The sequence below is a fragment of the Poecile atricapillus genome, chromosome 2, assembly GCF_030490865.1.
Source record: "Poecile atricapillus isolate bPoeAtr1 chromosome 2, bPoeAtr1.hap1, whole genome shotgun sequence".
NCBI lineage: Eukaryota > Metazoa > Chordata > Aves > Passeriformes > Paridae > Poecile > Poecile atricapillus.
The window spans coordinates 94,612,086-94,638,469 of record NC_081250.1 but is presented as its reverse complement, the minus strand read 5'-3'; the positions used below and the strand labels follow the sequence as shown (position 1 = coordinate 94,638,469).

Genomic DNA, 26,384 nt, shown 5'->3' with positions numbered 1-26,384 from the left:
CAGACTTTTTTTCTTGAAGGCAGAATGAATGTTTTCAACCAGCCTGGTAAGACAAGCTCTAAAATAGGAGAAGTGGGAGAGGCAGGTGGTGACTTCATTTGTTGCTTTCTGTGTTACTGTACTTAGGATTCTTCTGTATCTATAAAGCTGAATTTGGTATTAAAAAGGAATTTGGTATTAAATTATCTGAAGAAAGTAGCTTTTCCAGGCAGTTCTCACTAATTAAAACAAAACAATAATGTAGCACACCACCATCTAATTCTATCAATTATTGATTGTGTTTCAGTACTTTAGGAGGTGGAACTTTACTTCCTTATGAAAATAGAATCCCCAATAAAGAAGTTTAACAAATAGAAAATATTCTTCTCCCCTACAAAATCAGAGATAATTTTTTTCTGTCCAAAATGCTTTTGGCTTTGAATTCTGTTTGGTGGCAAATTGAGGATTATCTGAGATGTTCAGGAGCATAAAACTGAATGTAGAAAAATACAGTTACACACGTGTTCTATTTATGATGTGTTATGTCAATTTGATCATAGTTATTAATGTTGTTTTCTTAAAATCTGTACATGTGTCAGTCTTTAGAGCAATGAAATAGTAGTTCATATTTACATATAACTGACTTCTTTTGTGTCTTTAAATTGCTTGCAAATGCCCTCAAAAGTTTGTCATGTTGAGGTAGATTTTGAAAAATAAACAGATGTGGATGTGCTTACAAAATTACCTGAAATAAATTCATAAATAGTGTATTTATGAATTGTTACAGGTGACAGAAGTTTCCCCTAATGTGACTAAAAGCAGTCAAGCAGAAAAAGAAACTCGTGGGCACCAGTGTTTTGAGTGTAGCCAAACCTTTTATTCCGTCACCATGCTGACACACCACTGCAAAGAGGTTCACGGCAAGGAGCGAATACACGTTTGCCACATCTGCAATAAGGCCTTTAAGCGGGCAACACATCTCAAGGTATTTGGTAATAACAGTTGATTGTTCTCTTAACTCCTTTTGTTGTGGACTTTCTGTGATATTAACGAAAGGTACCTATTAGCCCTTTGTCTTTGCTTTCCCTTTACAGTGTGAGAGGTGTGCATCTGAGAGAGGGAATCTAAGTGATAATGTATGCACAGATAGAGAACTCTCTTCTGGAGCATGGAGAGGATTTTAATGCATATATTGACTACAGAATGAAAAATGTTAATGCCTGTCATGCAAGTAATAGTGTCAGGAAAAGACTTTGTTTACTTTATTTGCATTTGATTATCATCAGTGCTAATCCGGATTTCAAGATAATCTTTTGGTATCTCAGAAAGTTACCTGCTTTACAGTCTTAACATTTCATTTGTAGGTGCTCTGTCATGTGAGTACAAGTGACAGAGGAAATGTTTGTTTTAAAATGTCCTTATATTATTGCTGTTGTCTAGTGATACTTTCTCTGTTTTCTCTAGATTATGAACAACCTAATACTTCCAAGTATTTTAAAAAAATTTGTGGTGTACCTAAGTTCTTAATTGGATTATAGAATGTTCCTTCTAGGAACTTTGGGCTGTACTAGACAAGTGTTTTGTTCAGGCCAGTGTCTTACCTCTGAGAGATACTTACAGGAAGTATCTTGTAGAAGAGTTTTAAGAGAAGAGTAAACATATAAGTTGCTCAGAATTTTGCTATCTTCCCAGAATTTATAGCAAGAAATTTTTGACGCCAAAGGCAATGTATTTATATTTATTTATATTATCTTTATATTAGCTTTTAGGAGAGCTCTTCAGTAGATTTCCTTTCACTTTGATATAATATTTTAATGAAATAGACTCTCTTTGTGAAGTTCACCCCCTTGGAGTGATCATGTCTGTCAACTAGACTATTGGAAACTATCATAAAATATGTTGTTGTGAAATTCTTAACCTCTGAGTTAGAAGAAATTTTCCAGGAAAAAACAAAAGCACCTTAATACTTGTTTTCCATAAGTAATGGTAAGAAACTCCAAAAATCAGTCTGTCTTAAGTTTGTTTTCTTATAATTGGGCCCAGGTTAAAGATATGATAACTTCTTACCCTTGTATGTCCCTTGAATTACTATCCATAACTGATTTTTCAGGAAGGCAGCAATTAAAGTTGCAATAAGAAGTTCAAGGACAGTCACAAGAGACTTCAGGGCCTTGGGACAACTTGTTAAGGGATCAGAAGCACAAATAATCTTCTCCTCTGTCCTTCCATTTGCAGGGAGTGGTGTAGGAAGAGACAGGAAGGGTTGGCAGATCAATAACTGTCTCTGAGACTGACATCACCAGCAGAATTTAGGGGTTTTTGATCATGGATTGGTCTAAACAACATCAGGCCTGCTGCAGATGGGCTACACTTGTATCAAAGGGGAAAAAAGATCTTTGCTGAGGAGTTAGCAGGGCTCATTGAGAGAGATATCTAAATTTGTAGATTTGTAGGGAGGAAGGGATAAAAACCAGACTTGCTGGAGGTAAGCTTGAGGGCAGCACAGCAGTGTTTGAGGGTTCATGGGCCAGCGAGGCCCTTCAAGCTCCACTGCATTTGAAGCGTCCCTGTGCTGGTGCATGCATTCAATCTCAGTGTGGAGATAGGGGAAATGGACGGTGACCTGCTAAACCACTTGGACATGCACAAGTTGTCTATAGGACTGGATGGAATCCATGCAAGGGTACCAAGGGACCTGTCAGAAGAGCCTGCCAAGCTACTTTCAATCATTTATGATGAGCGGTGCTGGCTAACCGGGGAGGTCCCAGCTGACTGGATCTTAGCACCTATGATGCCCATCTACAAGGGCTGGATAACTAGGATTAGGATCTTGGAAACTACAGACCTTTCAGCCTGGTCTCAGTGCCAGGAAAGGTTATGGAGCTGCTCATCTTGAGTGCCATTATGTGGCACGTGCAGAACAGCCAGGATATCAGGCACACTCGGTACAAGTTTATGAAAAGCAGGTCCTGTTTGAGTAACATGATTTCCTGTGACAAAGCAACTTTCTCAGTGGAGCTGGGAAACGCTGTGGATGTTGTCTACCTGAACTTCAGCAAAACCTCTGACACGGTCTCCCACAGCATTTTCCAGTCAGGATAAACTGACCTCCATGGCTTGAACGGATTCACTGTTAGCTGGGAAAAAGTTGGCTAAACATCCAGGCTCAGAGAGTGGTGGTGAATGGAATTACATCCAGCTGATGGCTGGGCACAAGTGGTGTTCCCCAGGGCTCAGTACTGGGGCTGGTTCTATTTAATATCTTTAGCAATGATCTGGACAAGAGGATCGAGTGCCCTCTCAGTCATTTTGCAGACAACACCGAGCTGCCCAGGAGTGTTGATCTGCTGGAGGGCAGGAAGGCTCTGCAGAGGGATCTGGCCAGGCTGGATCAGTGGGTTGGCGTCAATGGTGTGAGGTTCAACAAGGCCAAGTCCCCGGTCCTGCCCCTGGGTCACAACAAGCCCAGGCAGAGCTGCAGGCTGGGGGCAGAGTGGCTGGAGAGCTGCTGGTGGAAAAGGACCTGGGGGTGCTGATTGACAGTGCCTGAACATGAGCCAGTGTGTGCCCAGGTGGCCAAGGAGGCCAATGGCTTCCTGACCTGTATGGGGAACAGTGTGGCCAGCCAGGAGCAGGGCAGGGATTGTCCCCCTGTACTCAGTACTGCTGAGGCTGCACCTCAGATCCTGTGTTCACATTTGGTCCACTCACATCAACAAAGACATTGAGGTGCTGGAGTGTGTCCAGAGAAGGGCAATGGAGCTGGTGAAGGGTCTGGAGCACAAGTCTTAAGCGGAGCAGTTGAGGGAAGCTGGGATTGTTTAGCATGGAGAAAAGGAGCCTGGGGTCACTTAACACTCTACAACTACCTGAAAGGAGGTTGTGCCCAGGTGGGGGTTGGCCTCTTTTGCTGGGTGATGAGCAATAGGACAAGAGGAAATCAGCTCATTTGTGTTAGGGGAGGTTTAAATTGGATATTAGGGAAAAATTCTTCATGGAAAGGCTTTTCAGGCAATGGTACAACCTGTGAAGGGAAGTTGTTGAGTCACAACTCTGAAGGTATTTAGAAGGTATGTATATGTGGCACTATGGATAGTGTCTTTGTAGACATAGTTCAGTGGTAGACTTGTTAGTGCTGGTTAATGGTCAGCTTTGATCTTAAAGGACAGTTTACCACTGGATCGTCATGTACTAAAACAAATTCCACTCCTCATCACACTCTTTTCTTTATCAAGGTGTTAATAACAGCTTCAGCTGTGAACAGCCTTCAGTGGCACATTCAAAGATAAATGTTGGGGTTTGGCTTAGGGTGTTGGGAAGAGTTCAGTGATCAGTTACTCATGGTCTTCATTTTATACTGATGGAATTCTGAAGATCACCAAAAATATTAAGGGCACTACCAAACATCAGTCTTTTCAGAAAAATCCAGTAAGAGGTAAGGGTATCAGTGTTCAGATGCCAGTATGTAACTGTGTGTTTTTTCCAAATACGTCAGTACCATCAGTTTCACAATTATCCACAAGAAAATCCTCTCTAGAGATCAAGTACAAACAGCTTCACCACGTAGCCAACCCCCAGTGTTAAGGCTTTTCAGTCCAGTGACTTCAGTTCCCCTTCTGATCTGGGTTATTCTCCTGCTTCACAGCTTCAGAAAGGAGAATCTTAAGACATGCACAGTGACTAAACTGTCCAATTTCATATGAATATGTAGTGGAACTATCTGGAAGATGTCTGTTGATAGTAAATAAGGCACAGGCATGATTCCAAGATGGAAGGAAAAAGGCCTTACCATCTTATTGAAACAATGGAATAAAACAAACTTTCTATTGCCACACTTTCAGAGGTGGTTACAATTGACCTTTCAGGAGTAATGGGGTATGAGAGTGGCATACTAATGCCAATGAGGCATTTGAAAGAAGGTTTCCTGTTCTTATTTTCTGATTAGATAATGATTGTTTGCTACCCCAAGACAATTATTCTCTGAGGAATAAGAATTATACAAATAAATTTGTAAAACATCACATGAACAATCAGTGAAATACTAACTATGTCTATAAAGAGATGATTACACTTCAGAATGTTGCATTTCCATGAACTATTTTCAAAAGTATATTTATTTTACAGGAAAAGTATAAGAGGTGCACAGATCAGTGGAACAGAATTGCATCACAAACTGTTTCTTCAGAGAAAGCTGACAGAAAGTTTTACAGGGCTATCTGGATGATATGTTGCTTGCTTTCAAGTAGAACATGGGGTGGGGGTTGTTGGGATTTGGAGGCTTGGTTTTGTTTGGTTTTTGTTTGGGTTTTGTGGTGGAAGAAAGAAGCAACTGGTTTCAGTTAATTTTTCTGAAGTAAGTCACAGTATGCTTCCACCATTTCAGTGTTTGAGGGGGTAATGAACAAGATAAAACCAAAAGATTTTGTTTATTTCCGCCTAAGTGGGGGTTTACAGATACCTGATTTTTCTCAGGAGACCTTATATTATTTCCCTATAATACTATTATTATAATTACTGTGATAATAATATTCTTCCATGTAACTGTCTCGCTGATTTTCCAGTGTAAACAAACTCTGCAGACACAGTTTGCCTCAGTTCGTGGAGTGAGGAGTAGGACTTCATAGACATCAAGAAGGCTTATTGTTTAGGTATAGTAAAGACTAATTAATAGTTTAGCCTGTAATCAAATAGACTAGAAAAGAATATCCACACGCATTTTAGAAAGTGGACAAGTATTTGCAGTACTGTTTCACAGACAGTTCTTGATTAGATTATTTTAGTTATATATATTTTTATTTATTTTCTTTTGTCATTTGAATTTTATCTGGGTATTAATAAATTTAAAATGAAAAATATTAATAGATAACATAAGATACTCTTCTAAGTTTCATCTGGGCCCAGCATCAGTGTATTAAAATCACTGAAATTAGAACTGTTACTAATGCTTCTTCATGAAGAAAAAACATCCTGCTGTCTTACCATTAAGAACCTTAGTGATTTTATTTTCTGGTGTGTTTTTCACTTAAGAGTCCATTGTGAAGTGTTCTGTTTGCATCTTGCCATCGTGCAGCTGTGTGTGTGTATGTTATAATAGCTGCCTCTTTGAGGCCTGTATAGTTTGACAGTGTTTTAAAAATTCAGATGCTGAGGAATACCCACATATGAGACAAGGAGGGAGATGGATGCTGTAGAGGAGAGGGGGGAAAAAATCCTACGTTAGCTTGCAATGCACAGTTTTCAATATACCTCTTTGTAGATGAAAAGAACATTTAAGGAACTCTGGTTTGGTTTTCTGTATTTTATTTTACTTCAGATAATTAGTAAAGGGACTAATGTATGCAAAAAAAAAAGACATACAGTTACTGATGGAGTTTTTCAGAAGTGTAAAGATACCAATGGTTAGAGAGTTGATACACAAAAAAAAAAAATCTCTTATTTAAAAGGAAAAAACAAATGCAGGCTTCCATTTTCTTCCAGCTTGTCTGCTGATGACTAAGATCCTCTGCTTTTGTCTTCAAGGTGTGAATATATTTTTATGTTAAGTACTGAAGTCTTTTTAAATGGTCTGATTTTTTTTTTTCCTATGCTGCCTTAGGAACACATGCAAACCCATCAGGGTGGACCTTCACTGAGTTCCCAGAAGCCTAGAGTGTTTAAGTGTGATACCTGTGAAAAAGCTTTTGCTAAGCCAAGTCAGCTGGAGAGACACAGTCGCATCCACACAGGTGACACCAGAAATTATTTTTATCTTGAGATTTCTTATGGATATCTGGGTGTTATGTTTGGAGCCCTTGCTTATGGTTTCAGCTAACTGCTTTTAAATACCAACTTAAGCTTAAAAACGAAGTAAATTTCTTACCTCAAATGTTTAGAAATTAAAAGGAGGAACAGCAAACTTGAAAACTCGGGCTTCACTAAGCTGATCTGTAAATTGGAACAGGCAGTACCGCAGTGATTATGTGAGTGCATGAGCTTGTGTCTAAGGGTTTGTCAGCCTTTGAAACAGATTAATAAAAGCATATTTTAATTGTTTGAAGTGATTTAAAGACTGGTTATGATCATCCTTAAGCATATAGAAGAATGTGGAAATGAGGGGTTTTAACAGTGATGTTAAACAAGGGATAGGCTTGATTGCTGATATTGACTGCTGTATGCAGTGCTTCACTGTCACTGAACTACTTGCACAGGTCATCTGTTTCCAATGCCAGTGCTTTTAGTTTGTTGTGTTCTTTTCTATGTTTCCACTAATACTATTTTCTTCAACAATTAATCTATAAAAAGTCTATATTGTCTTTTCCTAGGGAGCAGAACACTCATTTTCTGTGATGTTAAGTGCTTTCCAGGTTGCAGCTTCTGCCCTGCTATAAGTTGAAAGCTGTACACAGGCCCAGCTGCCCTCCCTGTTGCCTTCTGTGCCTGAAAATAATTTTTTTAAGAACATGAATTCTACATATATGAGTCCATTCTCTGAAACAAGTTATTTCTTTTCCCCTACCACTGCTACAAATAAAGAGCTGACATGGCTGCTAAATTTAAAGAGGACAGGGAAAAGTTATCTGTGTTGCTACTAAGATGGAGGGGACTAATGAATTTGGCTGGATTAAAAATTAGAATTAGAATTTGGCTGGATTAGAATAAGAAGATTCCCTCAAAAAGGTTATTCTCTCTTCAAGTGAGACAACCAGAGCTCTTTCCCCAGCATCAAGCTGTTTTTTGGTTACTGCATTAGAAAAGAATATTCTGGTTCTACTGTTGGTAGGAAAAGAGAAGCAGGGGTTAAAATCCAAGGAGATTAAAATGCCCTCAATAATTTGCTTTTTTGCAAAACTGACTTAAATAACTCAGACTCTTGAAAAAGTTATTGTCTCCTAGTTTAAGGGTTCCACAAAATGTGCAGGCAGCAGGAAAGACGGCCAGTTGTCATTTCCCATGGTTAGTTTCATTTCATGCTGCTGCTCCATTGTAATAGGCACAGAGCAGTTCAGGGAAGCTGAGAACAGAGCAGTCGCCTTATTGATCAGTTTCTCGTGGATCTTCACCATCATAGGAAGAGTTCTTTCTGTTTTGGAATGACTTGTAATTCACTCAGTAAATCCTTAAATCCTTAGATATTTTTGTGTTTCTTATACTAGGGGGCTCATGGGCTAGGCTGTAACAGACCTTACTAAATTCATATTTATTTTTGTGCTTCAACAATGTCAGGCAACAGTAGAGACCAAAAGAGTGAAAATGTACTGCACAGAAGTGTTTAGACGGATACACTCACATAAACTATGATAGGAAAGGTTAATCTAAATCTAAACTGACTTGTTTCCATAAACGTACCATCCTTGTCTGTGAGAAATGTTTGTGATTTCTATCTTGACTAAACATATTTAACCATTTCTAATGGGTAACTTTACTTGAATCAATGTCCAGAAGGAAAACACATTATTTCTCCTAATAGCTCTAAATATCTTGCTATTTAGGATTTATCAGTGAAGAGTGGTTTGATGAAATTTGAAATTAGAGGGAAGCAGTTGCTTCCAGTTCTACCAAAAAGCCATGTGGTAATCCATTACACCAAAGAGGCTCTTTGCCTTCACTGAATTAAAAAAATGGAATCAAAAATATTTGAGGAATTCTGGATTTCTCTTCAAGCTATTGAAAAAGTTGTTAAAAATAGAAAGAAAATTTCTTTGCTTTAAGGGACCTTCTGTTGATTGTCTGAGAAGTTGGATTTGGTGCGCAGGTGGAGACATGTTATACACGAAATACAGGCAATGAAGAGAGAGGGATATTGGTCCTGTAAGGAAGAACATAGAAAAGTGTTTTTACTCCTGTTTGTGCTTTATTGTGCTAACTAATATCAAGGAATATCTCAGAAAGTGCTTTTTGAAGTCCTTAATGACATACAAAGTGTTTATGTCAGCGATTGTGGTGTTGAGTGTTGAAGCAAAAATCTGGTTTTGCAAAGTAGGTATTTTTAAATTTTAAAGTATTTTTAAAGTTAATATGTTTTCATGTTTATAGTTAGAAATCACAGTAGTATTCTGGCAGAATTGGAACAATAAGCCTCTTTTGGTGAGATATGGGAATCACTAGTTGCTGTTGGCAGAGGAAGCCACAAGTCCCATGCAGAATTGCCAGGAGACATTTTTTTGTTAATATATTTGACTTTTTAGTTTCTTAAAGGCATCAGCTTTGTTAATTCTAGTACATTGCTTTACCTGCGTTACTCTTAATGATGTAAAAAGGTGGTGGTTTCCTTGAGTACAGAAAAGTCAGATCGGTAAATTGGTTTTTTCTTTCATACCTCTGCTAAATAACTTACCCAGATGATAAATTGGATAGGAAAGATAATATCAGTGATTTAGTACTTATGTAACTATTCTGACATTTAATTTGAGATTTTTGCTGACAATATGGAGCTATAGCATTGTTTGGAGAAAGCCTTAAGGAAAGTGATGATGTCTATTTCATTTCTAGATCATCTTGATAATTTTTACTGAATTTCAAACTGTATTTTAATCTTAAAAGGAAAATGATGAAATATGTTTTTCTTTCTTATAAAGGGGAACGGCCATTTCAGTGTACACTGTGTGAAAAGGCATTTAACCAGAAGAGTGCTCTTAAAGTCCACATGAAAAGGCACACAGGAGAGAGACCTTACAAATGTGATTACTGTGCAATGGGATTTACACAGAAAAGCAATATGAAGCTGCACATGAAACGGGCTCATGGTTACACTGGTATGTAGCATGGTGGTAGTACTGCTGAGGGTGGGAATCCATATGTTTAGTTAGGAGGGCACGGAGCACTTCCTTTAAGTTACTGAGGAATCAAGCACTAATAGCCAAAAACCACAGCTGATGAGCTAATAGTTGCACGTGCAACCCAAAAATCAGATTGAAACAGCAATTTTTTTGGTTTTTATGGTTCCTTGTTTTTTATATGGAGCTCTGTGTACAGAAATACAGAGTTGAAAAATTATTCCAGGAAAGCAGTATATTGTATTAAATTTTTAATTTTTTTTTCCAAGACTGCCTAATGAATTTACAGTATATGAAGTAATTGTATAATACTGTTCACATCCCTTTATTGCCAAGTGCTATATTTGTATTTTTCGTACACCATACATCAAATCAAACCATACTCACGTGCTTTTTTCTCTTGTGCCTTGGTAGGTCCTGTACAAGAGCCTGCTAGTCACCAAGAACAAGAAGGGGAAGACATTAGTCGCGCTCTGAATTTAGAAGAAGTGGTACAAGAATCTTCAAATGAATGGCAAAGTATAGGCAATGTTTTTCGATAACATCTTGAAATATGAAAGTTAAAATTGTTTCTGGGACTCGAACTTTACAGTTAAAGCTTCAAGCATTGAAGATACTAACAATAGAATAATATATTATAGTTTTTTTAATTATTTACAAAAGTTACCTAAAAGATGATTTCTTTTTTTAAAGCTTGTAGAAGAATATTGGGAAAACTTCATTTAATCTGTGCTAAGTTGTCTGTGAATCAATGAACTCAGGTAATAATGTATACAGTTTCATGTTTGAATTCACAGCCAGTATATCTATTTAAAAATAAACTGTACCTTTATATCAGAATAGAATGATTCCCATTTTTAATGGAGATGAAGAACTTCACAGGAAAATCATGAAACTGTCAGTCAACATTTTTAATGTGTTTAAAGAAATAATTGAGATTGGAAACAAATGTTGCATTTGATGATGCATGCAGTATAAAATAGTGGAGTTTTGCCTTTTTTTTTCTTACAAGGCACAGGAAAAAGTATTTCTTTTTAAAGCTTTCTTTTTTAGTGCATTTTGAGAATTTGTTGAAAAAAAAATAAAATACTGCAAGCTCATGGCTTTTCTTGAGTTAAACTCTTGAGATGGAGCATGTTCATTTTCATTCCAACCACGGAGGCAGATAGATGTTAGTTTTTACAATAAAAGTCTTGAGGTTTTGGACTTGGCAATAATTACTTAAAAAGAATCCAAATAAGAAAAGGTTCTAGTAAAAGCCTCTGTTGTTTGCTGTACTGGGTCAGCAGGTCCATATCTCAGTATCTGTGGAAAGCAGCCATATAATAAATCTGTGAGATAAATAAGTACAATATTGTGGTAGCAGTGATAAAATTAGATGCACACTAGGTTACATATACTATACAGTGTTCCCCAGTGCTGTAAACAGTTATCATTTTGACTCTGTAAATTCCTTATTATTTTCTTTGTGGATTTTGGAAATATGTTACATTTATTTGTTGTTTAAGTCATTGTTTCAGCAAAACTACCTAGCTGACTTGAATATTGCTTTCAAAGGTGCCACTTGTTTAGCATATTCATAGCAAAGAAACACTGGAGTAAATGCATAGTTGTCTTTTAGACATTCCAAAGACAGAAGCTGTTTTCTTATTTTTGCCTTGTTCTTTTGAATTTTATTTATATGTTACATATATATAGATATATATATGTGTGCTTATATATGTATATATATATATATTTAAAGTCTATGAGCCTCTGTGTGGCTGATCAGTATATTTTGTAAATACTAATCCCAGTTGCAAGGAGCTCATCTGTTTGGTTGCCACAAATACTTCTAGATCAGTGGTGAATATGTTGTACAATAACACAGACCTGGACTTTACTTTCTAAAAGATAATTGTTCTCAGATCCAAAAAGCCCTTTTCTGTAAATATTGTCTATATTATGTCTACGATACAAACTAGTTATTTCAGATGGCTGAAGCAAGAAATCGCTGTTGGTTTTGTTAGGGCATCTCTTAATTCTTTTGTTAACTGTTCAGCATATGTATATAAGTAATATAGTTGGTGACATAAAAATAACACTTTTGTTATGTGGAATATTTAATTGAAAAACATGCTAAATAATATTACTTTTTTCCAAATTCTGTTCCGTGTATTTTTTAAGCATATGATTCTGGATTCTTGGAGATTGGAAAAACTCTGTTTACAGAAGTGTGTTTGAATATTAGATGTAAAGAATAAAGTCCTTCCAGCAGTGCCTTCCCTTCCAGGCAGCCTGTGAGTGTTTCAGGTGTTTAAGAAAGACATTGTATTTTACAGTTGTTTGGCCTCATGGCATAGCATGCTGCTTATCTGTAATATAGCAAAATGTGCTGTTTTGCATGTACCATGGATGAAATTTTTTCCCTCTTATTTCAGGGAATACTGTATAAATGCACAGAGGGCTTGGAACTAGGTGATCTTTAAAGGTCCCTTCCAACCCAGAACATTTAATGATTCTGTGATACTTGGTACACACAACCTAAAAGCTGATCTTATGAGTAAAAAGATGGCATTTTTAATGGTTCACTTCTCAAAGTGTTACGCCTTGGTTAAAGGCAGTGAGTCTGTCTAGCAAGTCTTGGAAGTGTTAAATAGACAATGTGAGTTATAGAATCAGCTGACATTTTTCCTGAATTCAGTTTGCTATTCCTCCAGCACTTGGAAATCCTGTCAGCTACAGTAACAGACTTCTAAAAAATTTATTTTTAATAGTGTATTTGATTCCCTTCATCCTCTTCCCCCATGAACTTCAAGTGTGTTGACAGAGGTTTTTATAGCTTTGGTAAGATTGAGTTGGAGCTCTTCAGGGCAGTGTATGTGTTGATACTCAGAACGAATAGAGACACGGTAACCAATATGTCAGTATTTTCAAAAGCAGTATTAAAGCAGATGCATTATTTAAGGAAGCAGAAGAACTCCTGTTCTGAGGAGTGCTTGAGGTGCCACGTTGTATAGTGGGTAAGTGAATAGTGCTTGGGACAGCCTCTGTTCTTTCTGGTTTAATGCAGTTGTAGACTTGTGCTAGCCTTGGGGTTTTTTGCTTGCGTCTGCTCACATTTCTTTTGGTTTATGTCCATTCCTTCAGTACATTAAATTTCACACTCCTGGTATTGGTTGTGCATTTCTGTTTCAGGAAAAATCCTTTGCTTACAAATCAAATGGCCATTTAAACTGCTGGTTTTCATCAAAAGCACTAACATGTAACTAAAAGAATAAATTTCAGGCCAAGTTTTACTCTCTTTTGTTGGTAAAACAGTACTTTCAAGTAATGTACCTATTCCTTTAAAGGAAATAAATCCACAAAAGACACTTTGACCCTCTGGGAAAGATGACTGAGGTGAAAGTAGAGTGATGACAGCAAGGAAGAAGTTTTGGTTAAATTCTGTTACTCAAAATACAGTGCAGTATTTTGAAAAATGCTTTTTTTTTAACCTTAAATATTCTTTCACTTTTTGAGGGCTGTTTGCACCACAGTTGTTCATGAGGGAGGCTGTTTTTTATTGCCTGTTCATAGACATTTTATGCCTTGCAGTATCTCTCTGGCTTGCAGCTGTCACTCTGTTGACACTGGCATTCCATAACTCTTGCGTCCTACTGTCAGCCTTCTGGGCCATGCAATGTCACTAAAAGCCTGTTTACAAGGCCTCAACTTTATTCATAAACGTGGGGAGTGGAAGGGACCAAAACAAACAGACCTAAATATATATATGTAGTATATAAGTATATATATATTTATATCTCCTCTTCCTTTGTAAAAAACAAAACTGGCCCAAGTTTCATTTCAAGTTGATTACTTTATTTCAATAGTGACTATTTTTAAAAGCTCTGTTCCTATAAGAACAATATTTGTTCAAATTAAATCAACTATTACGTTGCAGAGTATACATCTGAATGAAGCTAACAATAGAAAAATACACATAGCAACCAACCAAGGTAATAGATGTAATATGTGTGTGTATGCTTAATAATTTTGGCAGTTTTGTTTTCTTTAGTCTTTATGTATTTTCTATCATCTCATCTTCCATTGCTTCATATTAATGGACACTGATTTAAACCTACAGTAGATTTAGGTGTGAAATGCAATTAACATATATATTTATAGGTAACTTTTACTGGGCACTTACTGAATGCTGTTTCAACCTAGGAAGCACTAACTGTAATCTACAGTGCATAGGCTAAAACTAAAAAATAAAATAATTAATCAGACACTTAGATGACAGTTTGAAGAAATGGTAAGTTTAAGTAATAAAACAGTGCAATTCAGAAGAGCCTTTTATTTCCCTAAGTGTGGTTGGAAATACCATCTCCACACTTTCATTTTAGTAATTTGTGAATAGTTCATTTCTAAATCTAACTGAACTATAATTTATTTCTACGAGGCAACTACAACACAACAGTTAAATGTTCACAGTAGTTTACTATGAGTTTGCTTTGGTGCACTGCCCTTAATAGGCATCCAGGTATTACTCAGGCAAAAGATGAGCCAATCAAATACAACACTGCTGAAATACCAAGAGAAAGATTTGAAATTCTAATGTGAGATGTGCAGGACTATCTGAGATACCCGTACTGAAGGGCTTTCTTTCAGAAATTAGACTTTTTTTTGTTTATATGCTTATTTACTTATTCTACTGCAAAGTTAATGCTGTTGCAGCAGAGTTTATGTGAAGCACCAGTGACATCCAGTGGTCACATGTGCAGTCTTAGATGTTTCTCTGGGAATATCCCTTGTTTTGTAACATTAGTCTAACTCAAATTTGAAATCCTCTTTCTCTCCCTCATCTACTCTTTATTCTAATGGTTTGGATGCAATGAGCAATTCATGGTATGGAAAGAATTTCCTTATTGCTATTGCTCCACATCGTATTGATTCTTTAACATCTACCCCCTCCCACACTTCACATACCTTGAGCTCCCAATATTTGATAAACCTTTCTGTGACTGCCTAATCCTGTTATGAAAATAAATTATTCTGTGAGTGAGAGAAGGAAGATTAAAATAAAACAAAAAAAAAAAAACAAACCAAAACCACAAAAACGAAAAGAAAATTTGGATAAACAGTCCTTACAACTTCTGCACATGTCGGGTTTTTTTTTGTTTTTAACAGCAGTGTCTCAAAAATTCATTAACAGCAGTGCTCAGTGTCCAAGATATTATAGCTCTTTATTTGTAATTCTGATATTCACTAAAACGAAACCAGAGGAGTTGAGTTTAAATTAGGTGCTTGGGAGAAATAAAGGAGTCCAGCATACAGTTAGGGCATCCTGAAGAAGAATGGGTAAAGTCAGAGATCTTGTTACTTCACATAAAATAAGGAAAACATCTAGCAAAGCTACTTTTTATGTTCCTTTCATTCAACTGTTGCTCAGGGATTGCCAATAGAAGTTTGTATCATCTACTGCATGCAGAACCTAATTGGCATTAAGTAATGGATTGCATCTATCTAGGTAATTGTGGCAGCTGTTACTAATTTTAAGGCAGTTATATTATGAAGCAGAGTACATGATCCTTGGATGGCTTCTTGGAGCTTCAGCGCCTAGCAATGGGGGAACCAGACCGCGATCCAGGTCGGGACCCAGAGCCTCCCTGTGGAGGGAAGAACAGTGTTGCATTAATTAGAAATTAATATGTATTTGGGGCTGTGCATTGAGGAACATCAATCTGTTGTAAACATGACAGAATTTTAAATACTATCTAATAAAAATAGCCTGAAGTATATCACTAAAATATTACTGGAATTTTTACTTCAAAAAGAAGATCGATTTTCATTGTTTTTCACATAGGATTAACTTACACTTATTAAATCTTCTGCACAGGACTAGACAGTGTCTCATTAATTACTTTTAAGTGCATGTTCTTATTCAGGCCTTCCTAATGAAAACCATTTATTTCCTTGGACAGCATGGAAAATTTCATTTTTATGTACCCTGTATTGTGTGTATACTTTAAAACAAATAACAAAATCTCCAAACCTTGCATATAAGATGTAATAGTCACACATCTGAAAGAACTGAAATTTAATAGTTTCATTCTGCAGTAAATTCTCAGTGTTACATCAACATGAAGTTTATATGGAAATCAGATACAGGAGAAAGCTAAGACAAAATAAAAGGGCTGAAACTTGCCCTATTCTTAGAAGTAATTAGGAAGTGACAAACTGTGAGGAAAATAACTGACAATTCATAAATCTGTACTTGGGAAAAGAAGCAGTTTTACAGCAAAGTGTATCTGAGTTGAAATACTGATATTTTATTTTTTTGAAATTTGAGATTAGGTTAACTTGGTATCTTGTCCCTTAGCTTTAGCAATTCTTCTCTAGGCAAATCTTGAAAAATGCACTTAAGACCATAAATTTAAGATGGTGTAATTTTACTGTAAACAGGTGATGACTGAACTGTTTACTTGAAAATAAACAACCCACCATGTGTGTACTTTGAGACTTCATTTTCTTCATTTATGTTCTTCTCATCTTTCAGTGCTGACTCCTTAGTTTTATGGAACTGTTACAGGAGATTTCAGCCTAATTCATTAGGTAATTGGCTTTTTTTCTTTCAAAGATATCTTAGAGTGGATTACTTTTTTATATTACAAGACTGTAGAACTATATAAAGAAATAGTAATTAATGCCTTCTGCTGTAAACAATGGGTCTAAATCAAAATGGCCTGAAAAAAACTTGTATCCAAGTTCCAGAAATGATACTGGCTGGGAAAAGATTATCTAAAAAGTAAAACTGGTGTATGTGTCTCTCAGAGATAGACAGATAGATAGATAGATAGATAGATAGAAAACTAAAATAGCTGTGATGAATATGCAAAAAAGAGAATGTTAAATTTCATGAGAGATCATTAATGCATATTTTCAGATGTTGAAATGACAAAATGTTACAAATAAGTCAGTATGTAGCCATGGAATAGTTGATGTACCTGAACTCCACTAAAACTACCAAGTGCACAGTGTGAAAATAAGACTTAAAATGTGTTTGGTTTTCACCTGTGATTCTGAAGAGATCATTCCTTTTCTTAAATTACAACATAGGGATTCCTACTACTTTCTTGAAATTTTTGTGCTGTCATTTGGTGCTGCATATATTTGGAAAACAACTGTACAGTGGGAGATATAAAACCTAAACTGTTTTAGAGACAAAAATGTGGTTTTTTACTGCAAAGGAAGATACTGTTACATCTGTTGTAGAGGAACAGTAGGATTCTGAGATAATCAGCTCTGACTGCTGATGGCATCTTTATGTGCAAATAGTGCACTGGGTGATTTGTTAGGAGTGAATTCACTGCCATCGTTATCTTTCAGAGAAGATACAGTCTTCCTTAAGTATCTGCCAGTGGATATGGTGTGCTTTTCATGTGTCTGTTTTCCTGACACAGAATGTGAAAAACCCTCACAACTGACCTTTTTTTTCCTGTTCTGTTTTCATTTATTGCCTGTTTTGTTGTGGCAGTGCTATGCCTTGAAATGGGGAATTGAACCAGACTAAAGATACTCTGATCAAATGTTTGTTTCTAATATGACAGTTTCCTAATTTGCCCCACTTTGTGGTTCGCTAACTTGTGATACTGACATATTGTAGGAGTTCTCCCACCTGGGGTGGGAACAAGCAGGGACTGCTGGAGTTGTTAATGCATTCAAATATATGTCCAGCACTCCTCTGTATTGCCCTTCTGCAGTTTTTCAGTTCTCCTTCATCTTCATTATCCTAAATAATTTAGCAGCAATGAGCTGTGTCACCTCATTTGTCATCTGTATTCCAGATAATTTGTGCATTTAGTAACAACACTAATCCTGGTGCAAGTCTTTGTGGAACACTGTGGGCTTACCTACTTTCCTGATAGCCACTAACTGTATTTTTACCTTTGTTTCCTATCATAGAAGTAGTCCCTAAGCCACAAAATAACCTTCTGGTTTATCCATGCAAATCTAAGTCCATTAGAAGCTTTAAGAAAATATGGTTGTTTCAACCATAGCAGGTTCTGGAGAGGTTTGGTTTCTCTTTTTTCCAGTTCAATTTTTTTTGTACCTAAAGTTCAATTTTACTTTACCAGTTTAAAGATTCTGGAAAGAGTGCCCTGGCCCTCATGATAGGATCCCTTGTGTCCCTTATGAGCAGATTTATGCTCATAGAATTTTCCGCTTCCATATCCTGGCTTGTGTGTTTCACCACCCTGCAAAGAAAGATTTTAATGTGAATTGCAAAATATCACATTCAAATTATCATATACACATTGTAGTCTTTCTTTGTGATCACTGAAATATGTAATGCTCAAATGAGGAATTTGGAGGTTGTTGCAATAAAGCAATCTTTTATGTAATAAACAAGGATGAAGGAAAATGTTAGGAAATTGTCTGAATAGATTCAAATCTGAGGGAAGCATCAATCTGTAAAAAAATGAATTAATATTCAAAAATTAAATAGAACATTAAGCTGTATGACAAAACTCAAAATGTTTTAATGTCAAACACATCAGCTAATACGTGGTGTTCTGATAGTGAAAGAAATGCTTAATGGCTTGAAGGCTTTGATATTTTGTCTTAAAATGCCAGTAATTTACATGCCATCTCATATAAAATCTAACCTGTGGTAGAGAAGTAGAATTTAATTAGTTGTGAGAGAACTGTGGGAAGAACTTGTCTAGGAATTGCTTAGGCAGATCACTTCTAACTGACAGGAAAGGTGGGACAAAATACTGAGGTTAGTGACAGCATTAGTTTTGCAGACTTTACTGTGTAAAAGCAGTTGCAAAAGTGGAATAAGCCCCTATCTCGTTCCAGCCCTCCCTCCCATTTTCGTCCATCCCAGGAGAAGAAAAATGCACCAGATGGATCTTCCAGGAGCCTTTAAAGGAAGAGAGCTTTGCCATGCAGTGGATTTTGCTCCCTTTGTGCTGAAGCAAAAGAAATTATTGCTGCAAGGGCTGTCAAATTGCAGGATAAGAGCAAGCAACACAATTACCATCTTAAAGTGCTGTGGAAGGAGGAAAGAAAGTGGAACAGGAAAAGCAAAATAGCAAACTTGAGACAAAACAAAATTATCACGTTGCTGCAGCAGCTTGAGGCAATGGAGCAAGATATGCTTTGGCCTGGTAAATAAAAGGGCTGTTACTGAAAGCACATTCATCACCTACCCAGCTAAATCTGGTGAGAGATAGTCCTCTTCCCTGTACATGCAAGAAAAAGAAACAATGACACCATGATCACTATGGAACACAGCATCTGGGTCTGCCATACACAGAAAAAGATGAAAAGACAGCCAAGATTATGAAATAATGGCCAAATAATGAGGCAGGCAGGAGTTGAGGACAACAGTCTGTGCAGTCATTTCATGAACCAAAAAAAGGCGCAAAATTGTTTATTGTAATTGCTGGAACTGACTTCAGTAGCCATGGTTTGTCATTATTACATACTTCAAAAGCCAGCTGGGTTGAGTAAATGGAAGGACAGCTCCTGGTTGGTGAGGCTTGTTTGAAAGCATTACCTATTGTTAGTTCACTATGTAAAGCAATCACACCATAAATTAAATATAAAAATCCCTGCAAGTGGCTTCAATTAGTCATGAATGAAATTAGGAAGTGCGTGAGGAAGAGAACCATGGCTTCTATGTCTTAGGCTGTTACTTTAAATTGTTCCCAGGGATACCTGCAGACTTTTACTGAGTGCCATTACACAGTGAATCAGGCTTGCAGTTGAATTAGTGTGAATTAGCCTGAGTCTCTGAAATTGCTTACCTTTGCTTGCATTGGGGGAGGTGTACGGGGTGAGACCTAAAAGCCAACACAAAAGAGGTGTCAAACAAAGGCAAAAATAAACATCAGAAATCATCAGGCCTTCTGCACATTGTCATGAGCTAAAAATGGTAATTGTATTCAGAAGCTCCTCTGCTGTCTTAGGCTTGCCTGGAATACACTGGATTCATATCTTATCTTGAAACAGTAATAATTCCTGAATACTGCCAGTGTTGAGGACACAAGGACAAAACCTGTCTATGGTGAAGCTGTATAAGTGACATGGGTAGCATTTGACTATGGAGGCTCGCATGCTTTTTTGGTAGCATTTCAGTATTGTTTGTCTTCTAGGTAAAAACTATTTTTGTATTTGAATGGCATAATGAGCTCAAAAGGCACAGTACAATTTGAGGCTCAAAATAAAGGGTAATGATTGGGGAGTGTTTGTTTACTGATGGATTCTAAAGAAGATATTTCATTTTGGTGCATAAGAGGAGGGGAGACTTACAATGTTCTTGAAGAAGTGGACTACAGGGTTGTCATCAACAGGCCGGCCATGCTGAGATCTCGGGGGGATGGACCCGACATGGTGGCTGACCCTGGCTGCATGTATGTCCTGAAAAGCAGAACAGGCACGTCGCCTAGTCAGCTGGGAAAAACAGCTTAGCAGCCATGGCAGGAACAATCATTTTCTGGAGTGAAGACAGGAGGAATATGCCTTGGAAGTCTACAGAGATTGCCCCCTACAGTTGTCAGTGCTGTGAAATGGCAAATACACAGTATGTATATGCACATATGTTGTGCATATATATATATAAATATATATGGATGCCCATGTTCTTGACATTGCAGCCCAGTGTGGAATTAAGCCTCTTATTGGAAAGTTCAGGTAACAGAAACATTGTAATTTTCCTTAAATAGGATTTTTTTTCTTAATTAGGATCATAGACTGTGATTTTAGAAAATAAACCAAAATGGAAAAAAAATTAAAATTATGTTGGATCATTCTGCATGGGAAAGCAGGAATAGATTGTGTATAATTTTTAAATCCCAAAGACTGTGTAACACTCATGAGCTGCAAGAGCAATGTGGTTTTTTTTAGAATGAGGGAATCAAGTGAGGCTGACAATTTCTATTTCAGTAGGGCTTTCTATTTTTAGTAGGGATTCCTAAGCAATAGTCCAAATGAAGTCAGATATGTGGTTTATGACTTTGATGTCTTTTGGAAAAAAAATAACCAATGCAGAGAAGTTTGACTGGTTTTTATCAGGGTTGTTTTTTTACGTGCTGATGATACGTGGACACTTAACTGTTTTTAAAGCAGGAAAATACAATTTTGGGATCTGTGAAATCTCCATAGTGTCAGGCAGTTCTGCTTACATTTCTGCAGCAGTTCCTACTTGGTTGCTAGTTCCAGTGTTGCCAAAGTAGCTTCTGCTGCTGTGATTAGGAAGAGAGAGCCAGTAGTGTTTAGAGCACAATATTTCAGCTATGGTTTTGTCTTGTTAATATTCATTCCAATCCCCTTTTGAAACCTGCAGACTGCCTCGTCTTTAGGATAGATACCATGGTGTTGCAGATCTGAAGGGCTATTCCTGTGGCACAGGAATGGAGAGAAATTGGGATAATAAGGTTTTAGAATCTAGATAGGGTTGAGTTTCTTGATTTCGGTGTCCTGACCAATTATTACGTGCTAATAACTTGGCTTATTGGAAAAGTTATGCCTGCAGTGCCAAATGTCATCACAGGCTTCAACTGTCTCCCCTTTTAATGTGTATGAAGCAGTAGTAAATCTGAAGTAATTTTTAGTGACTGTTCTGGGTGAGTTTCCTGGTGTTTAAAATAAAGTGCTAAAGATTAAAATAATATGCTTTTTCATACTGTCATCAGCAAATATCATCTGACATCAGAACCTTTGATATTATTCTTTATTTATGACAAGTAATTTACATGTTTCCTCTCAATCCATTGCTGAAATTACTCTTTCACCTCTAGTTTGTTCTTTCAATTTTTGGACTCCTAGAGACAGAAAAAAAAATCCAGTGGTGTTTTTCAGAGACTGCTTATGTTTATTACAGGTACCAGAAGTTAAATTCTAATGGATTTGAAATTAAAAGAGAAAATAAATCTGATGTATACTGCTCCAGTAGGCTACTGAGATGGTGTCATGTAAGTGGACTTTTTGAAATGAACTCAATTTAACATTTACCATGGGTTTCATTAATGCATTCAGATCATCACTATTTACCTTTAAATAAGTTTTACGTGCTTGGCTTTAAATAATATTCTTCATAAAACCTAATAGGAATAAAGAAGAGCAACTGTGTTTTAGGAAGGGATGTAATTTACTTCTTATTTGTGTTACTGGTTTCTTTAGCCCAGGGGCTGCAATGTGAGTTCTCCCCACACATCTTGCAATGTTGTTAGGAATTTCAGTCTTGAGAGCCTTGCCAATAAAAGGCATCCTTGGCTTCCATATTTATGTATTTTGAAATGTATTTGCCAAGTGTGAATATGAATTCAGAGCCCATGGGTATTGGTGGTGAAGTTTAAAATGGAGGTGCCTCTGTTTGTGCCCTTAAAGAAAGTTTAAACATACAATAATTTGCAGTACCTTAACAAGAAGAACACTCAGCTTTTCCTGTTCCCAGTTAACATTAGTGAAATGTTTGAGCTCAGTTAAGGGTCTCAACAAAGTCAACTCTTCTGCACATTCAAAAAAGCCAAAAAGAACCCTAAAGCTGAATGGTCTTAATAAAAAAGATTTGCCAATACTGAAAATTTAAGCAGTAACAGGGAGATCTGTTGACAAAAACATAGTTTCCGAATTCACAATTAAATCAGTGGTTTTAAGGATTAATAATCTATATAAGAATTCTTCGAAATATACATAAAATACCCACAGTTATCCTGTAAGGGGAGTGATTTGGTTTTTTTTTTTAAACATTTTGTGGTTCTTTCTGGTAATGCACAGGAAAGTTGCATTGTTTTACTGTGTCACCTACCTTGGTAGTATGGTGGTATGTTGGCCACTAAGACAAAAAAAAAAAAAAAGAGTAACTGTGAGTAACAGTGCGAAGAAAACATGCAGGTATTTTAAGCCTCAACATTAGCTATACATTGGAATTGCATTCCCTGTGTTAGCCATGTACTTTCACATCAGGCTAATTACATTTACTGGCACAACCTCTATTAGTACCTCGTAAGAGCTGTTAATAAAAACAAATTAAAATTGCCACTTCTCCAACAGTATGGGCTCCATTTGGGGTTTTGTGCAAGGTTATTACATTTCCAATTGACCTGAAGATACCCAAGTGTGTGTTTGTGTGTGGGTGTGCATATATTTGGATATAGATATAGATATATATGCACACTCTTTTCAGTATTATGCAACAACTGGCTCTGGGTATAAAATGGATAAAAACTACAGTTAAGCAGTTACAGACTTTTTTTTTTTTTTTTTTTTAATCAGTCATGAAATCCCATGAAATCTATCCCTGACTGTGCTTGCTATAAACAGGATTATGTCAGATCTTTCAACTCAGATGCATTAGGGGGGACTTTTAAATGCATATTATGATCTCTCTGAGGGCTCTCATCCCCCACAAGAGGATTGCTTACAGCTGAAGATTCCATATGCATGTAAGTAGCTCTAACTCCTCATCTGTCCATGATATACATTTGTGACAATAACAGTATTAAGATACTTTGGGAGTACTTGGATTTACAGGTTTTTACAGTTCCTTTCGGTATCGCTGTTGTGTGCTTCTGTTGCCTACTTTAGGATATGAGATGAAAATCTAAAGTACATCCCATGTTGTTTCTCTACTGGCAAAATCTACACATATGAAATATGGAAATAGCTGATATAAAATGCAGTCAAACAAGGTAAAGATGGAAAACAAAGGGCTTTTTCATGGGTTCAATGGGTTTCATGGTTTCCAATGGCTTTTCTTCACAAGATACCTAACAAGTTGCTGTTCGTGAGTTTAAAAGGTTTCATGCAAAATACACACATTTTAAATTCACATAGACATGAAAATTGCATTTAGATTGTCTTAGAAAACGAAACTGTTCCACAGCCTGTAGGTTGTCCATAATGCTTAACCACCCCCACTAGGACATTTGGAACTGTACTGGTAGACTAAAATTATCCTTTAAGCATTACGTGATGAACACTCTGCTGTTCTGTGGGAAGAAAAACTGAAAGTTCAACAGACAATTTGTAAGCCACTTAGCTGATTTTGTGTTGGTCCTTGAAATGGACTCTGAATCCAAACTCTAATGAAATTCCTATCCAGGTTCAAACATAGGTAGGCAATGTGGTTTCTAAATATGTATGCCAAACAGGAATTGAGATGCATCCTTCAAGTAAATATGAATGAGTTGTTTATTTTTTTCTTATTTTAATAACATGGAAAACTAAGATATAGTTTAATGAGAACTCTGACAGGCATTTGAATCCAGAAATTGTTGCATCTTGGGATTTGGAGGAGGTTTGTACATGGGGCTTTGTGTTCCTGGGTATGGCTAATGCTTCATCAGAACCTTCCAGTGCTGCTAGCCTGGCTCTCACCAAGCAGCGACAGAATACACAGCCCATGTGGGATGTATTTTTCCATGCATATTCTAGGGGTAATGTAACTTCTGTGAGCATGCACTGCTAAATCAGAGCTGTGTTGTACTGGGGTTGTTGGTTCCATCCTTGTTCACGTACAACCCACGTAGCAGTTTGCTCTTGGTGGCAGCATTTGTCCCAGGCTGTTCACCACTTGCTGATCTGTTACCAAAAACACCAGGAATGCTGACGTCTTCTCCACTGGCTGATCTGGTGATGACATGATAGTTAATTACGTAATTCAGCAGGCTTTTTTAGTCTCTTTAGGAAGGATGAGCCACACATCCTTGTAATGGTACTCTTAATTTTTTACTAACGTGGAAGTTAAGAGAGAAATTAAATTACTTGCTTAAAGGTATAGAGGAGAATTGGGAGGAAGAGGGATGTAGAATGCAGGAGATTCTGCCTTTCAGGGTTGTGCTGAGATGCATCTTTGTCTAGAATATAGGTGATGAACAAAAGGAGGAAGAATTCTTAGCAGAATGATAGGAATAACAAACGTGGCAGTAAAGAATAGAGATGACTGAAAAGTAAGAAACACAAGGAAGAAGAAGAAAACAATGGAGAACACTCCCAGATCAAGAGAGGTGCCACTCAATAATCCAGAACCACATTTCTCCATAAGCCTGTTACCCCTTGGTGCCTTGATGATTAGTGTTCATAAATTAGCAGGTAAAAGAATTACTGGGGAAAAAAGAAGAATGGGAGCAGTTTTTCAGGAGAGTTCTGGTTTATGATGGGACTCAAATGAGAGACCAGTGTCATCATACATTCTGTTTTTTTTCCCTGTGTCTAGTTTATTCCATTGTTGTGACACTTGAAAAACGGTTTCAGAGGCTGAACCCAGCGCTTTAATTCGATTTGGCTTTTTTAAAGCATTTTTTCTGCCTAGCATGAATAATTTTATTCAAATATTCTTCATTATAGAAGTTCTTTATCTGCTTGGACATAATCTGTGATGCATACTCAGTATTGTTCTATTGTTTTATCAACTTGGTATCAATGACACAGATTAAACTTTGTTGAAATGATCCATTGTTTGGGTGGGGGTTTTCTTGACTGGTTTTGTTTTGGATTTTGTTTGAGAATAATCACTCCAGCAAAAAGAAAATACTTTGGCTAGTAGATATTCTCCAAGTAGCTTCTGCAACCATCAAGCTTGACGGCGTTAAGGACTTTACTGTACATGGGCAAGATATGGAAGGTGTCCTGCACTGGTATTCAACATGATCAGTTTCTATTGATCACCTATGTATTTGATGGAAAAGCATCTATTTGTTGGTGCTGCTACAGCAAAATAATGTAACGTTGTTGGTATGGCCATTCGTAAGAAAGCAGAAATTTATTCAAATTTTAGATGTCCTGATTCCTAGTATTTTCATATAGTCATGGAGGTAATTCAGTACGCAAGATGGCCATTATTTGGAAAACAAAGCTATAAATACCAGGTGTACACTATCACTTTACAGCTGCTGGCCAGAAAAATGTTACTACAACCTTGATTTCTGGAAATCTCAGATTGCATGTACTCACCCACCCCCCCACCCGTTCCCATAAAATATTTGATCAGTTCTCACCTTTGAAGGATTGGCCCAATTCTATTTCTTTTCTGCCTTTAATAGGTAAGCAAGTGAGAAGCTAAACTCTCAAACAGGTTGTTAAAAGCACTGTTACCTGTCTCAGCATAACTTATAGAGGGAGTGTAATAGCAAGGAGAGTTTACTATTATGAAATATTTAGACATGGTATTGTTAATAGCATATTTCTTTGAAAGAAATACCATGTTAAAATTTCTAATAAATGGCTAGTATAAAGTGGGGCAGATGGACCAATCCAAACCTGAGGCCTGTATAGTTTCCAAGGCACATTAATTGTATGATGTATCAGAAATTGAGAAGTAGATTCATCATAAGCAAAAAGGGAAAGAGAGCTCATTTTGTGTCTGCAGCTTTTTTTGTGCTTTACAAACATTTTTAGATTGATTTGTAAAAAATTCAGTAAAATCACTTGAAAATGGCAGTGGACGATTTCTCATGCAGCTAAGAAATGAAACCAAGTAACTTTGGAGTGCAAAGTGTGAGTGAACACATCTAACTGGAAACCATTTCAGGAACATGGTGAGATATTTTGCATCAATACAAAAGGTGAAAGCCAGCAATTGTCACTAACACTATGTGATGACAGAGGTACAAAACAAGGTCAGGGACAAAAAAGTAGTAACTTTTGCTCTGGTTTTCTATCTGGCAGATTACACCACTG

General features: G+C 36.9%; 2 protein-coding genes across 8 annotated transcripts in view; one reads left to right on the top strand and one right to left on the bottom strand.

Annotated features, from left to right (window-relative positions):
* Positions 1 to 12,880, top strand: part of ZNF236 (zinc finger protein 236) — a 78,055-nt gene extending 65,175 nt beyond the window's left edge. For both annotated transcript variants that reach the window (XM_058833668.1, XM_058833667.1), the window contains 4 exons: positions 767 to 964; positions 6,575 to 6,704; positions 9,534 to 9,710; positions 10,146 to 12,880. In XM_058833668.1, the coding sequence (XP_058689651.1) occupies positions 767 to 964; positions 6,575 to 6,704; positions 9,534 to 9,710; positions 10,146 to 10,273 (633 nt within the window). In that variant the 3' untranslated portion in view covers positions 10,274 to 12,880. The remainder of the gene's footprint in view (positions 1 to 766; positions 965 to 6,574; positions 6,705 to 9,533; positions 9,711 to 10,145) is intronic.
* Positions 12,881 to 13,549: 669 nt separating this feature from the next.
* MBP (myelin basic protein) overlaps positions 13,550 to 26,384 on the bottom strand; it is a 137,346-nt gene continuing 124,511 nt past the window's right edge. For 5 of the 6 annotated variants that reach the window (XM_058833673.1, XM_058833672.1, XM_058833671.1 and 2 more), the window contains 6 exons: positions 22,513 to 22,539; positions 20,016 to 20,123; positions 19,511 to 19,546; positions 18,911 to 18,943; positions 17,828 to 17,950; positions 13,550 to 15,361 (listed from right to left, as the gene is read on the bottom strand). In XM_058833673.1, coding sequence (XP_058689656.1) covers positions 15,305 to 15,361; positions 17,828 to 17,950; positions 18,911 to 18,943; positions 19,511 to 19,546; positions 20,016 to 20,123; positions 22,513 to 22,539 — 384 coding nt within the window. In that variant the 3' untranslated portion in view covers positions 13,550 to 15,304. The remainder of the gene's footprint in view (positions 15,362 to 17,827; positions 17,951 to 18,910; positions 18,944 to 19,510; positions 19,547 to 20,015; positions 20,124 to 22,512; positions 22,540 to 26,384) is intronic. The other variant, XM_058833675.1, reaches the window with a different exon arrangement.